The sequence below is a fragment of the Urocampus carinirostris genome, chromosome 5 (assembly GCF_059441175.1).
Source record: "Urocampus carinirostris isolate Australia breed hairy pipefish chromosome 5, RoL_Ucar_1.0, whole genome shotgun sequence".
Lineage (NCBI taxonomy): Eukaryota > Metazoa > Chordata > Actinopteri > Syngnathiformes > Syngnathidae > Urocampus > Urocampus carinirostris.
The window spans coordinates 10429171-10443852 of record NC_142353.1 but is presented as its reverse complement, the minus strand read 5'-3'; the positions used below and the strand labels follow the sequence as shown (position 1 = coordinate 10443852).

The following is a 14682-nucleotide window of genomic DNA, read 5'->3' as shown; positions in this document are numbered from 1 at the left end:
ACAGATCCTCTGAAAAACACGCAAAAGCTATATATTCAAATAAGTCAAACAAAAGCAAAAGATCAGAAAGCCCTAAGATTTCAAGATTGAATACACTCTGCTTCAGAGGAATCAATATCCTTCCTCTGTTTTGTATATATACAGTACTTTCTTTTTTGTGTCTTCTGTATTGAACTCTATTATGACCCCTATAGAGCCCTTTCCGTGTTTGTGAACAAGTGTGACCGAGCTAAGCTGCACAACCATTCATCAGGCTGAATTAATGTCAGTTTATAGCAGCTCATTGACACAAAAAGGTCATAGATCATAGGAAGGAAAAACTCAAAATAGCACAAAGTATGTGCAAGATTGCATTTTTATTTTACTCATCAAAGTCAACGACAACAAAAAAATGTTCTTTTGATCGGCTGCTGGATTTTTTTCTTTGAAGGTACTGGAAAAAAAATAAAAAATGTCCTTGAAGGTGCCTGAACAGTGCTTAAATTTGGCAATGAAAAAGATGGAAGAACCCTGTAATGTTTTAGTCAACGGATGATTGAGTCTTTGTGTGTGAATAAACTGCTTAGTTTTCCGTTTTGGTAAAAATTTGCCACTTCTGGCTTTAACAAAGCACATGTCGTTGTTTTTAATATTCTGGAAATGAAAAATAAAAATAGCATACGCGATAATATCTATCGCTTTTCAATGTCAAAATGTTGGCATATATGTAAATAAGAATCAGAATTCCCTTTATTATCATTGTGTTGCTACAACAAATTTTGGGTTCCACTCCAGTTGGCAAAGTATAAAAAAAAAGATAATAAATCAAAAAATACACTATTCACCCCTAAAGTAAAATTATAAAAGTATACACAACCGAGATATTGCACTTAAAACCGTTAATGAGACAAAGCAAAGGCAAACAAATGTGTTGATATTAGAACATGACTTTTATTAACTGTATTGACTGACAAACAATATAATCCATGATGCGGATAGTTTTCACGATACATTATCCCTGGAAAATATTCGCTTTTCTATGAGCGGTACTGTGTTGGAATGTCAGCAAATCACTCACGTCAACAAAAATACGATTAGATAGCAACTCTATTGTCCTTTATGGAATTGTGTTTCATCAACTAACACAAGTGACTTTTTAAACAGTTTGTGTTTTTCTTAAAGGACGCCAACAATTCTTCTCTGTTTTGATTATTAGCAATTTACAATGACTAGATTTACATACAGGCAGTAATCCAATTCGAGGGGACTATCGGCAATTACTTCAATCATCTGATTAGGGTCTTGGTCCAATTTCTGGTGCATGTGTATTCAGTAGAACGGTCCAATCACAATGCAGTTCCTCCAACTGGGGTATTTCTTCTCTGTTGGGGTCGCAAAGAACGGGCATGTAGTAAAGAGACAAATCATCCAAAAGCTCTGTATTAGTTAATTTATCTGTTTTATTATCTGCCCCCGCAGCCAAAATGCTACAGTCCATATTTAGAGGATGCAACTATTGTATAATCCATATATAGTGCAAATCTTTGCTCTTGGCTTGCCACATATGAGCACTGTGAGTAGTCCGATAGTAAAGGTTGGGTTAGTCGTTTCATTTTCTGATGACTAATACATGTATACACATTCTAGCAATCCGAGACCTTATTTCTCCTTATGCGGGATAATGTAATGTCGCAAAGCATTGTGGGATTTGAAGTACAGAGCAAAATGATACACCCAAACTCCGTTTTACTCGCTAAAATAGCCTCTTGTATATTGGTGGACTTCTCCAGGACATATATGTTACATTTCCTGCCCACAGAGCCAAGATGCTAAATTCCATATGCAACAGATGCAACAGTTGAATTCATCCATATGTAGTGTATCCATCCATATATTGTGTAAGTCACATATGAGCACAGCGAGTAGCCAGATTGAAAAGGTCAGGTTAGGACTCATTTTGCATGTGTATTCATTCGAATGGTCCGAATACAGTGCAGTTTCCTACATCCAGCGTACTTCTTTCTTTGTTGGTGCTGCAGAGCACTGTAAGAGTTGTAGTACTAAAACAAATGATCCATGCAAACTCCCCATTACTCACTAAAATGCCTTTCTAAGGGACAATTCTGTCTTATCTTCTGCCACCACATCCAAAATGCCACAGCTGTACCCATCCATATGTAGTAAAAGTCTGGCAATTTTTATTTTCCAAACAGAGTTTTGCCTGCATGTAAATGTAGCCACCGGTTCTCAGTTTTCATTCTTAGTCAGTGTGTCTGTGAACTGTTTTAAGAATAGAATTCTGTGCAACTTACATAGTCTATGGCCCTAACTATGAGACGAGGCATTTCGTTAGCTTTGTTGTTTAGCCTTTTTAAGGGTATTGTGCTTGATTCAGAGTAAAATTTGGTTTGGTTTGTCCACAAACGGCTCTCTTACGATCACCTACGACCAAGGAGGAACAAATGTTCATTTGAGGCAGCTGAACCTTATACAGGATTGCAAGGAGCCGATCGTATTGTGTCCTGGAAAGTGAAGAACCAATCAGTGAGGAAGAGGCGGGACATAAGTTCTGAATACTCGTCCTTTCAAAGAAATGGTCACTTCAGAAAAAAAGGAGCGACTTTGTTTTTTGTTACCAGAGAGGCGGTACTTAATCTTGGCCCTTCCTCCTTGCTGCCTCAGCAGTTCCCCGAATTTCGGAACTCGCCGTTTTCGGTGATCTGCAGGGACGAAGTGTTGCTCGGCGACAGGCCGTTCCTTTGCGATGTCACACCGTAACGCTCTTTCAACTGAGCTAGCGCCGCCACCAGACGGCTGTTGGTAGCATCCAGGTTGGCAATCCTCTTCTCCTAAAAAAAAAAAAACGAATCTTTTGCTTTGGTCTGAACTGCGCCCTCGATTCATCTGCGATTGGACCAACCTGCGCCTCAATGATTTTTTGCTTGGAATCCACCACAGCCTGCATGTCAGAATGATCTTTCTTCAGCTCCTCCTCCACCGCCATCAACCTGTCCGGTTGGAGGCGGCATTACTTTTAGTATTAGCATAGATGCTAACATGCGCGTCAGCTAACCTGCTGATGATGCTGTTCATCTGAAGATCTTTGTCGTCCTGCAGCCTCCTCAATCGGCCTTCGGTGTCTTCCAGACGAGCCTGAAGGAGAACACGAATATCTTGAGTTATGAAAGCACAACATTTGATCCCTAGCATTTGCGCATATACAAATGTTATAGCTATACAGTGGACTTTTGGTATACAGTAACCCATGCCTTATCCTGGGGCTACAGTGCTGACTTGTTGATATAAGCTGACATTTGAGGGGGAAAGATCAGCGTGGGACTCAAACTTAGGTGGTCACCAGATGCCCGATGCCAAAGCCAGTTGAGAAGTTTTGGATGAATGGAACTAAAAGAATTAATGGATGGAAGGGTGGAAAGATATATGAACAGATGGTGGAATGGGGCTGGTGATGAAAATAAGGCCCTCATTAATGTGGCCAGAGATGACCCAGTCGGGAATAGAAAAAATTGGAGCAAGAAGTGAAGGCATCTATACCTGGTATTCCTGCAGCAGATGCTGGTTCTGCCGGTCCTGAACCATAAGCCGGGCCTCACACTCCTCCTGCCGCAGAGCCGCCACACGGAGTTTCTCCTGGAGCAAGGCAATGTCCTGCTGGTACTGCATAAACACAGCCGGAATCAGTCAAATCAAGTCCGAAAGCCGCCAGGAAGTCGACATTACCTTCTCCGTCAGGGCGTCGTCATGGCGATCGTCTTCTGTGTCGGCATAGGACGAGGCCGAGTTCATATTGAGGAGCCAGGCGGCCGTCCGGTCAAGCGCGCATGGAGAGGGGGCCTAAAAGCACATGCATAGTGTCAGCACTCAAAGTACAGGTGGTTTCCAAGGTAGCAGGCAACGACCTTGTTGGCAGGCCGCAGTTTTTCAGGACTGTCCCCTTTTGATGAGGACGAAGCCTGGCGCAGACGTGAGTGCCCGCTGCTTGGCCAATCAGGACTGGACGACATCATACTCCCGGAGGTAGGGCGAGGGGGGAGCATGCTGGGTGGTGTGCGGCCCCGTGGCGGTCCCGTGGGGGGCACCGGCGGCGGTTGATCGATACGCCGTTGAGGACCCGAGGAATTCTGACGGGGGGGTGCGGCAATGCCACCTGAGACAGTAGGTAGGAAACATGAAACCTGTGTACAACGTTTGTGTCTCTTGCCCAATTGAGGTTTTCCCCCGATAGAGATCCTCGCTCCCAGCTCCACCACACCCGGGCTCAAAACCAGTGTACAACGTTTCAGTCTCTTTCCCAATTGAAGTTTGCCCCCAATTGGGACCCCGCTTCCAGCTCAACCACGTCCGGGCTCCACCCTTCCTGCACCAAATGTAGCCATCACTGCACTGACCAACCAACCAACCATTGACCTTTTTATTTGGTCTAGAACTGGATTTTGGAAAAACGGATTCTGTCTAGCCCTATTTGGACACAGACTTGGTTTGTCTATGAGATTTGAGAACGTTTTTGATCATTGGAAAAGATTCGGGAATCAGTTGGAAAGGTTATAGTAACACTATCATGCAAATGCGAGGAAACACAGTAAAAAGTTACCTGTGACGTTTTCCGAAAGTGGTTTTCTGTTAGGTTCTTCCCTGCTGCCGCTCCCAGACATCGCCGACAGACCTTGCTCACATTCTCCAGCCACGCCCACGTGCATTTGGGTAAGAAAGGCAGGCTTGGGCACAACCGCTGATCCGCGGTCCTCCCCACCACCTTGCGAAGTAGGCTGAGCTTCAGAGGGTGTAGCCTCGGCCCGCTGCGGTTGCCGTGAAGTCATGTGATAAACGGGGTTTTGGAAAGACAGCGGCAACAGCCCCGGCCTGTGTTGCCATTGGCTGTCGTCCGACACGTCGCCAGGGGAGGGGTCCTGCAGGTCCACCAGGGACATGCTCCGGCCATCCGAACTCATTTCCTGCCCCACTCGCCCAAACGCTAGGTCGTCGTTGGGCTCCGAGTAGGAAGAACTCGGGGCTGGAGAGCCCCTCGGGCCTGCAGGAAATGATGTGGAAGTTGAGTGGTTGGGCAGACGATGAGAAAGTGAGAGTTAAAAGGTCACCTGACGCCGGCTGAAGACTGGAACCTTTGGTGACAAAGAACAAGTCTTTGTTTTCAGGCGTTGGTGATGGAAGCCTGGTAAAATCCACCAACCTAAAACACCAAATATGGGAAGTGTCTTTAAGGTGTCAAAGTGGTCAAAGATAGTCATACAATCAAAATCTATGACCCGAATATTGGACAACTCAACCTAACCTGGCTAACAAAACAACCGAACCAAGAAAAAGTCGTGCAGGCAATCTGCGGAGTGGAGACTCACCCTCCATCAGGACCCACGCCGCACTGCTGGCCGAGTGAAGGATTACAAGCAGCCAGGGGTGGCGATAGGGGTGGGGACAGAGGTGGCGGTGGCGTCTGAGACACTAAATGCTGCTGGAAATCAGGTGAGGAGGCCGATGCCTTCCCTGGATAGACACCGCCCCCGGGGTTCACTAGTGCAGCTGACACATCCCTCAAAATGCGGGGAAGTGGACTGAGTTTCCCGAGACATGTCTGAAGATACAGTTTTTGAAAAACTCAAGCAACTACACAGATCTGAACCAAACATGGTTCGGAGATGGAAGAACTGGTCTGTTTCCATCGGCAAATAGACTGTGTCACCTGATCCAGCTCAGTGAGGAGGCTGTGCAGGCAGGACAGCTCGCGGCCGAGGTCCACGTATCCGTCAAATCCAGCCCCGGTGTGGCTGATTCCTTCCGGGTTGGAGATCTCCTGCAGGAATCGCTGCATGCTATTCCATTGCCGCTCCACAAAGTCGTTCATGAACAGCATATACTCTTCTTTGGCACCGAACCTGAAATCAGAACCATTAGGAGTGTGGCAGTGGCACGGCGGTGGCAGCAGACGGCAGTATGGTTCCGACTTGCTGAAGTTGGCCAGCGTCTGGATGACTTTGGCGATGAGCGTCAGGGTGCGAGCGGTGCGTTCGTCCGGGTATCCTTGAGTCAGGTCGAAGAGCGATGGCGACATGACTGCCGGGCAAAGGAAGCGCAGGAAGAGCGAGGCACTGATCAGGCGCTCGCTGATGTCCGCCCGGCCACGTTTGGCGCACTCCTGACGCCACGACGCAAAAACCTCCTTCAGCTCCCGAGGGAACACCCTGCACTCTCAAAAAAAAATAAAATATATATATATATATATATATATATATATATATATATATATATATATATATATATATATATATATATATATATATATATATATATACTGGACTGTCTCAGAAAATTAGAATATTGTGATAAAGTTCTTTATTTTCTGTAATGCAATTAAAAAAAACAAAAATGTCATACATTCTGGATTCATTACACATCAACTGAACTATTTCAAGCCTTTTATTATTTGAATATTGCTGAATTTGGCTTACAGCTTAAGAAAACTCAAAAATCCTATCTCAAAATATTAGAATATCATGAAAAAGTATTCAAGTAGGCTATTCAACTAATCACCTGAATCATCTAATTAACTCGAAACACCTTGCGAGGGTTTCTTGAGCCTTAAAAACACTCAGCTTGGTTCAGTAAACTAAATCACAAGTATGGGGAAGACTGCTGATCTGTCTGCTGTCCAGAGGACCATCATTGATACCCTCCATCAGGAGGGTAAGACACAAAAAGAAATTTCTCAAAGAGCAGGCTGTTCACAGAGTGCAGTTTCAAAGCATATCCACAAAAAGTCTGTTGGAAGGGAAAAATGTGGCCGGAAACGCTCCACAACCAAGAGAGATGACCGCAGCCTTAACAAAATTGTGAAGAAGAGCCGCTTCCAGAATTTGGGGGAGGTTCAAAGACAGTGGGCTGAAGCTGGAGTCCAGGTATCAAAAGCCACAGTTCAAAGACGTGTCCGGGAAATGGGCTACAATAGCTGTATTCCCGTGGTCAAGCCACTTCTGAACTCAAGACAACGGAAGAAGCGTCTGACTTGGGCTATGGAGAAGAAGCACTGGACAGTTGCAGAGTGGTCCAAAGTCCTCTTTTCAGACGAAAGCAAGTTTTGCATTTCATTTGGAAGTCAAGGCGCCAGAGTCTGGAGAAAGGCTGGAGAGGAGCAAAATCCAAGTTGCTTGAAATCCAGTGTGAAGTTCCCACAGTCAGCAATGGTTTGGGGAGCCATGTCAGCTGCTGGTGTTGGTCCACTGTGTTTCATCAAGTCCAGAGTAAATGCAACTGTGTACCAAGAGATTTTAGAGCACTACATGCTTCCATCTGCTGAAAAGCTCTATGGAGATGAGGATTTCATTTTCCAGCATGATCTGGCACCTGCCCACAGTGCCAAAACCACCAGTAACTGGTGCACTGACCATGGCATCACTGTCCTTGATTGGCCTGCTAATTCCCCTGACCTGAACCCCATTGAGAATTTGTGGGGTATAGTTAAGAAGAAGATGAAAGACACCAGACCTACAAATGCAAATGAGCTGAAGGCCGCTATCGAAGCATCCTGGGCATCAATAACACCTCAGCAATGCCACAGGCTGATTGCCTCCATGCCACGCCGGATTGATGCAGTAATCCGTGCAAAAGGATTCCCAACCAAGTACTGAGTGCATCAATGGACATTTTCAAATGTTTGATTTAGTTTTGCTGTTATAAAATTATTTTTTTACTTGGTCTGAGAAAGTATTCTAATATTTTGAGATAGGATTTTTGAGTTTTTTTTCAGCTGTAAGCCAAAATCAGCAATATTCAAATAATAAAAGGCTTGAAACAGTTCAGTTGATGTGTAATGAATCCAGAATGTATGACATTTTTGTTTTTTTAATTGCATTACAGAAAATAAAGAACTTTATCACAATATTCAAATTTTCTGAGACAGTCCAGTACATATATATATCTGCTTTAATTGCTCTTTGGGTCAAAATGGTTCTCGACCCCTGGTTTAGGGGTTAGTTGAGGAGATCTAATTTTCAGGGGTGTCAATCGCTGTGTTACCCAAAATTTTAGGATTAGGGAAAGGACTCTACAGACTGCTTTCATCCTTTGATCAGTTTTTCTTCAGGCTTTGTTGTGTTTACCAAGCCATCAGTCATCACTTGTATGATTTCATGAAGTATAGAGCAAGCACGAGACCTGTAAGAGTCGAGAATCTTGCAGAAGGCCAGTTCGCAGCACATCCTGAGGTTGGCCTGGTGCTCGGCTAGCTCAGCATTGGAACAGCGGGACGCGTCTACCTCACAGTTCTCGTCTGATTCATAAAGTGCTTTGATGAACTCGCCTGGATACAAACAAGACGCTACTATTACAATTCGGTGCCCCTACATCCAGCGCGAGTATTTGGCGCGTACCCAGCGCATCCTGCAGGTACTTTTGTCCGATCAGCTTCAAGTACTCTTCCACGCTTTTCGTGGCCAGGGTGTTCTCTCGGAAAATGAGCTGGTCGTTATCACGGTAACGGTCCACCTCTGACATCATCAAGTCGGTCAGGAAGTCCTGCAACAAAGTAGTGGTTACTGTCTGTTTGTGTACCAGTTCAGGCGGGTTCCCTACTTTCGCCTTGCCGGTGCTGTGAAGGATGTGGACCAGCGCTGCCGCCACTTCCTCTTTGGCTCGCAGGCCAATCGAGGCTTCCAGCGTGTTGCAGAGCAGAAGGTAGTTGGCGCTGATGAATTCAGCGAACTCCTTGTACTGCTCCATGGGCAAAATGACCACGCTCTGATAGCGTGCCTTCACCCGCACTGTTGGCACGCTGGACTTCCCTGCGGGTAAAAGCGTCACTTTTTGAGGGGGACTTACACAGGAATAAGATTTGAAGAAAAACAAAAACAATAGTATTTATCAGATCATCTTCAAAAATTACAATGGTGCTCCTGATGACCTAAGCAAGCACTAACAGCTTGGTGCCTGCTGTCCCTTTTTTATCCCCCTCTACTCAATTGATACGGGCTCCTTTCTGCAACAAAAGACCAAGCCAGTTTGATACATTCAGAGTGGCTGAACAGACCCAACACCTAAAGTTGGTAGGAACTGCTGGAAGTGGTTGACGTAATTTACACAGAGCAGCTAAGAGTAACAATAGCAGCGAGCCATAGCCTGCCGCCAAGTGGCAAAAGAAGGAAACAATAGGAATCACAGGAAGCGGTGATTGTCACATGCAGGACTCATATGTGGAAGGCGAGTGACACTAAAGGATGAGGCAAGAGGGCTTGTACTAATTTTTCTATCACCCAAGATTCTGTTTTCGTTTTGTTTTTGAGCAGTCCAATCAAGGGGTGGCCTAAAACCCAATGGTGTAAACGTTGGTTCGTGGAGCCTCATGGAGACCAAGTTAGTTTATTGTGATGGATTGCAAAAATTGGTCAGATGCCCTCTGAATGGAAATCAGACACATTGGCTAGAGATAAAAAACTGCTTTGTTGATTCAGCTCGAATAGATTGGAATGAGAGTTTTTTTCTAGTCAGAGTCAACACACAATCTTGTTTCAGAAAAGACTCACCCCTGATGGTGCTGGGCATGCTAACAGTGTACCACTTTTCCAGCAACTGCCTGCCGCTCACTGTGACAACAGGGATGTTGACCAGGCCCACGTAGCTGCTCTTGTCCTTCTTGCGCTTTCGATCCGTGTCCCTGTAGATGTGCAGCGTGACTGCGCTGACGCACGGCAAGCTGCTGAAGTCGAAACGTTCTCCCCAAAAGACGTTGTCCGTCTTCATCTTGCAGGACGTTCGGGCGTACAGCCGGTCGTCCAGGCACAGCTCGCAAAAGTATCTGAGAGGGGGAAGAGTCAGTCGCGATCATTGCCTCGAAAAGTCCAATAATCTGCTACAAATATTCATTAATCCGAATGTCAAGTCAAGTCACTTTTATTTGTATAGCCCTTAATCACAAGGAGTCTCAAAGGGCTGTACAGGTTATTGCAAACCACAGACTATTATTACACCATCCCCTGGTCTAAAACCTACATGAGGGCAAGAAAAAACTCAAAAACCTCAACATGAGGAAAATGAAGAAACCTTGAGAAGGGACTGCACATGTGGTAATCCCCCTTCCAGGATGACCAGGCTGCAATGGATGTTGCAATAACAAATAATACACAGAGATTGTCAACAAAAAAATATAGGTTATTCATATGCTATAGAGTAGAAGTGTGTTTTAAGTCTCTTGCAGTACCAACTCAGACTTCAGTTTAATGTTTAATATATAGTATACATATATATATATATATATATATATATATATATATATATATATATATATATACATATATATTCAGAAAGAAAAAAAGCGATATTTGTTCTTTCATGAATCTTCTTTTGGTGGGTTTCAAAGTCATTTATAGTGTCGTTGTGTTCTAAATCTTGTGACTTAATATGAAAAGTACAAAGACTCCAGAGACAGGGCAAGGAGAAAGAGTAATCGACAAAAATCTGGAAATAGCCTTCCAATTTCTAAAGCAAGGTTTTCCAACATTTTAGAAGCTGAGAGCTTTTTTCCTAAATTAAGGCTCAATCGCATAAGTTCATGAGGAGACAAAGGCTGTCCTATTTCTCTGCAAAGTGTAGGGGAAGGGGGAAGAGTAAGAGACATTAGGCAGTAAATTGGTTTACAATTCCTTGAGCAAGGGTTGCCAACATGTTTAAAGCAAATTTTTTCTTTTTAGTTTCTGATTAGTGACTAAACTCAATAGCATGAGTTCATAAAGAGACAAAGACTGTCCCATTTCTCTGTAAAGTGTAGGGGAAGGGCTCACAGTAAGGACAGTACGGAGTATATGTTTCCAATTCTTAGCACTAGGGTTGGCAACATGTTTTAAGCTGAAATTTTTTTTTTCACTGGTTAATGGAAAGGCTATTAGTTTGATATGCATTCCCAAATAACCTAGCATGTTATTACTATGTTGTTACTGCATTATTATTCTGTCATTAATAGGTTCAAGTTTATAGTTGTGGGGTTGAATAGGTGCATTCAGCCACTTAACCTGGGGTCAGCAACCCAAAATACTGAAAGAGCCATATTTGACCCAAAAAAAAGCTAATTTGTCAGGAGCGGCAAAACATTAAAAGCCTTATATAAGCATTCCAATGAATACAACACCTGGTGTATGTATCAGTACTTGCCTTCTTCCAAAATGAAAGTTGGATGCACTGAATCCTGTCGAGATGCACCACGTGACTACTCTTGTAGGATACTGCCTCAAGTTTAACTTTGATACTATATCCAGGAATTACGGTATGTTTACTAGTTTTCATCAAATGTAAGCAATCAAAAAATTTAATATTTGATATCATTTTTATTTTGAGGATTGGAAAAAACAAGAAACAATGTGTCCTTTCATTGCAACAAAAAGAGTGCAATGAAAGCATGCGTTTATAAAAAAAAAAAGCAACCTTTTGAAAAGGTGAAATAGATCAAATCACACTAAAACAGTTTGAGCTTGATTTTTGTGCAATTATTTTTCTCCTTTTACCTTGGAGGTCCATGGCGGATCACACACACACATTTGGCTGTTTTTACCACTTGATTTTGTTAATATTTAAACAGTTTTATTTCATAGCGACAAAAGGAGGCCTAGCACAGTGACTTTCAACCAGTGTGCCGGAGCATACTAGTGTGCCCCGGGAAATTTTCGATTTTTTTTCTCTGCAAATATGCTAGGCATTATACAGTATTTTTCCTTTTTTTGCTCAGCTAACTGTTACATTCATCCATGTCAGTAGATGGCAGCAAATTACTATTATTTTTTTCTTTTTATATACCGGTACTCATGATCTGCTCATGAGGTAGTACAGTGTTCTTATTACAGGGGTTTTGAGAAAGCTGAAAATGTGTGGGGGTTTACTGTCCAGCCTGGTATTCTTTGAACAAATTCACCCTCTGTCAAAGGTTTCTCTATCCCTCTCTTTCTCTATCTTTCTGACTCTCATTCTCTTTTCTCTATCTCTCTTTTTCCTCTATATCTCTCTCTTTATCTCTATTCTTCTTTATTTATTTTTCCTCTCTTTTTGACTTTCTCACTCTCTCTATCTTTTCTCTCTTTCTGTTTCTCCTTTTCTCTTTCTTTTACTATGTCTCTCTTCCGAAATTCATTTTCTTTCTCTCTCTCTCTCTCTTTTCTCTATCCGTCATCTCTTCTTTTCTCTTTCTTGTATCCCTCTTTCACTCTCCATCTCTTTTTCTCTCTTTGTTCTCTATCTCTCTCTCTTTCTCTCTCTCTTGTTTTTCTTTCTTTCTTTACATCTCCCCCTTTTTCATTCTTTCATTTCCACTTGCTCTTTTAAACTATTTTTTGTATTTGCTCCCCCTCTCTTGTTCTCTCTCTCTTTCTATTCTCTCTTTCTCTCACTTTCTCTGTTCTCTTTCTCTGTTCATTCTCTCTTTCTCTCACTTTATCTTGTTCTCTCTTTTTTCTTTCATTTTCATATTCTTATTTTCTGTCTGTCTTTCTCTTCTTATTATTTACTTTCTGTCTTTCTCTCTCTCTTGTTCTCTCTTGTGTTCTCCTTGTCTCGTTAACCTACTGGTTTGGCCCGCGCGAGAGTTTTTCTCTAGCATATGGTCGCCTAACTAAAATGACTTTGACTTTGACACCCCTGAGTAAAGCTTTAAGATCATGAAACCAACTGGAATACATTTTTGAATGATTTTGACAAAAAGGGTGCCTCAGGATTTTTGAGTAAGAAAAAGTGTGCCTTGGCTCCAAAAATGTTGGGAAACACTGGCCTAAGAGATGTCACCTCTTCTTGGCCGGCAGGTCTTTAGCTTCGATGACCCAAACCGTGAGAAGGTTTTCCACGCGTCGGCTGTTGTCCTTGTTGGGTTGCACAGCTCTCCTCAGGTTCTCCATCCACTTGTCCCGTTCGGCCGCAGAGCGGCACGAGAAGCATTTGGTCCCCGTGTAGGTGGTCACCTGGGGAATGCTAGCACGTTAGCTTAGCCTAAACCAGCTCCGATACCACGAAAATGCGACTGACCTCGAAACAATAGTCCTGGCCCAGAAGCGAGGAGTGGACAGGTTTGATAATCACCGATTGGTCCATTTTCAGATCTGAGGAAGTTACGCCGAAACAAGTGGAATCCTGGCCGACGGGGCGCCACCAACAGGCTGCAGGCCTGCAAACCATACAAGCGTTTCCATATTGCTTAACGATATTAGTACTTGTTACTTGGACAAAGATTGGTTGTTGAGGGAAAATCTCAACTACAGCTATAATTTATGTTTCCTTTTCTTCAAGGGGAATGCTTAGTTTTGAGTCATTCCCCGCCCCTCTAGTTTAAAAGTATACATCGGTCATTTTGCAGTTGTGAATTTTATAGCCATTGTGCTTTACCAGGGGTAGGGAATCCATAGCTCGCGAGCCACATATACGGCTCTCTTCATGAGTAAATCTGGCTCGGAGATAAATTTAATTGTTACACATTTGTCTGTGCCGTTTTGACATTTGGTGATCAGATCCTAAACAAGGTACATTTGAAGCTGAACTGACACTGAGTCAGCTCCTGGTTCGGGGGACATTCTCAACTACAGTTTACAGTCAGAGTGTCACACCAACATATCAGATCGCGAAGAAATTCTTTAAATGGAAGCTCATTAAATCTAATATGTTCACTGTTGAGATACTTAATGATGAAAACCAATAGAAAAAACTGTAAACCCCCAACATGACTTTGTTAGATAGATAGCACGGTTTTGTGCAATGTTAAAACTGGGAAATTTCCTGTGGCAGCGGTCTCTCGGCACATTAGTGTTCCCCGGCCCACTGGTTTAAAATCACTGTATATCAGAGAACCGTGCGTCATGTTTGGCGACATCTTGCGGTTAACTCTTGGTATGCAGCCAATGCGCGTGCGCGAGAGCACCTGAGAGAGGCCACGCTTCGCGTAGCGAGCATCAACAACTGCCGAGGATTATTTTTAGCGCGCGCAACAGAAAGATGGCGCCGGGTGACAAACCACAATTCTCTTTGTAAAGCATTCTCCGGAGGATCGAGGGGAGGCAGAGGTTTGCGCTCACAACGCGCACGCTAACGTCCATGGGGAGGCCAAGCGGTTGGTGCATGCAGCTCGACTTTGTCACTGCTGCAAACCGAGCTAGCCTAGCTTAGCAGACAACAGATTGCGCATCCAGAAGACAAAAGAGAGCGAATACTCACAATGCATTTTTTGAGGTTGAAGAAGGGAAGGAGGATGAAGGGCTTCGAGATGGAGGGCGGAAGGACAAAGATGCTGCTGCTGCCGCTGCTGCGGCTGCGTCTCCTAGCTACTGATGCTGGAAAACGGCGCCAGTCGCGGCCCCTCCCGTCTGGGATGCTGCCCTACTTCCTCTCCTCCGCCGGTCAAAGGCTGCAGATGCTGCAGGCAGGCAAAAGGGGGCGACGCCTCCTGATGATAGCATCGCAATCTTTTGCTCTTCAGTGCCCTAAATGACACCCAACTAGTGGACAGCAATCTCTATTTATTGGCTATTGGTCCTGAGCACGTCAGTTAAAAATAATAATCAGTTATAGTAACTCACTACTTAAGTCACTGAGTTACGGAATTACTTAATCGTAAAAATAAACTAGTAATCAGGCACAGTAAACTTTCTGTTACTTTTAAAAGTTATTGTAATGTCAAAGATTTTGATATTTTTGAGCAGTATTCGAATTTGAATA

General features: G+C 43.6%; 1 protein-coding gene across 1 annotated transcript; it reads right to left on the bottom strand.

Moving 5' to 3' along the window:
- Positions 1 to 910: 910 nt before the first annotated feature.
- Positions 911 to 14347, bottom strand: LOC148365190 (disabled homolog 2-interacting protein-like). Its single transcript, XM_088335665.1, has 18 exons — positions 14182 to 14347; positions 13003 to 13141; positions 12766 to 12938; positions 9528 to 9799; positions 8581 to 8789; positions 8379 to 8523; positions 8164 to 8308; positions 5958 to 6194; positions 5696 to 5888; positions 5355 to 5587; positions 5097 to 5188; positions 4592 to 5029; positions 3900 to 4147; positions 3721 to 3834; positions 3535 to 3657; positions 3053 to 3132; positions 2900 to 2987; positions 911 to 2828 (listed from the first exon to the last, which is right to left on the bottom strand). Exons 2-18 carry the CDS (start codon positions 13066 to 13068, stop codon positions 2658 to 2660), a joined length of 3027 nt encoding a protein of 1008 aa, XP_088191791.1. The 5' UTR covers positions 13069 to 13141; positions 14182 to 14347; the 3' UTR covers positions 911 to 2657.
- Between the last annotated feature and the right edge of the window lie 335 nt (positions 14348 to 14682).

Excerpts from the sequence above, each read along its gene's own strand:
- LOC148365190 (XM_088335665.1), bottom strand. The coding sequence starts at position 13,068 with ATGGACCAATCGGTGATTATCAAACCTGTCCACTCCTCGCTTCTGGGC. Across the intron at positions 9,800-12,765 it reads GACCTGCCGGCCAAGAAGAG|ATACTTTTGCGAGCTGTGCC; the intron begins GTGACATCTCTT and ends TCCCCCTCTCAG. Across the intron at positions 8,524-8,580 it reads ACAGCACCGGCAAGGCGAAA|GACTTCCTGACCGACTTGAT; the intron begins GTAGGGAACCCG and ends ACTTTGTTGCAG.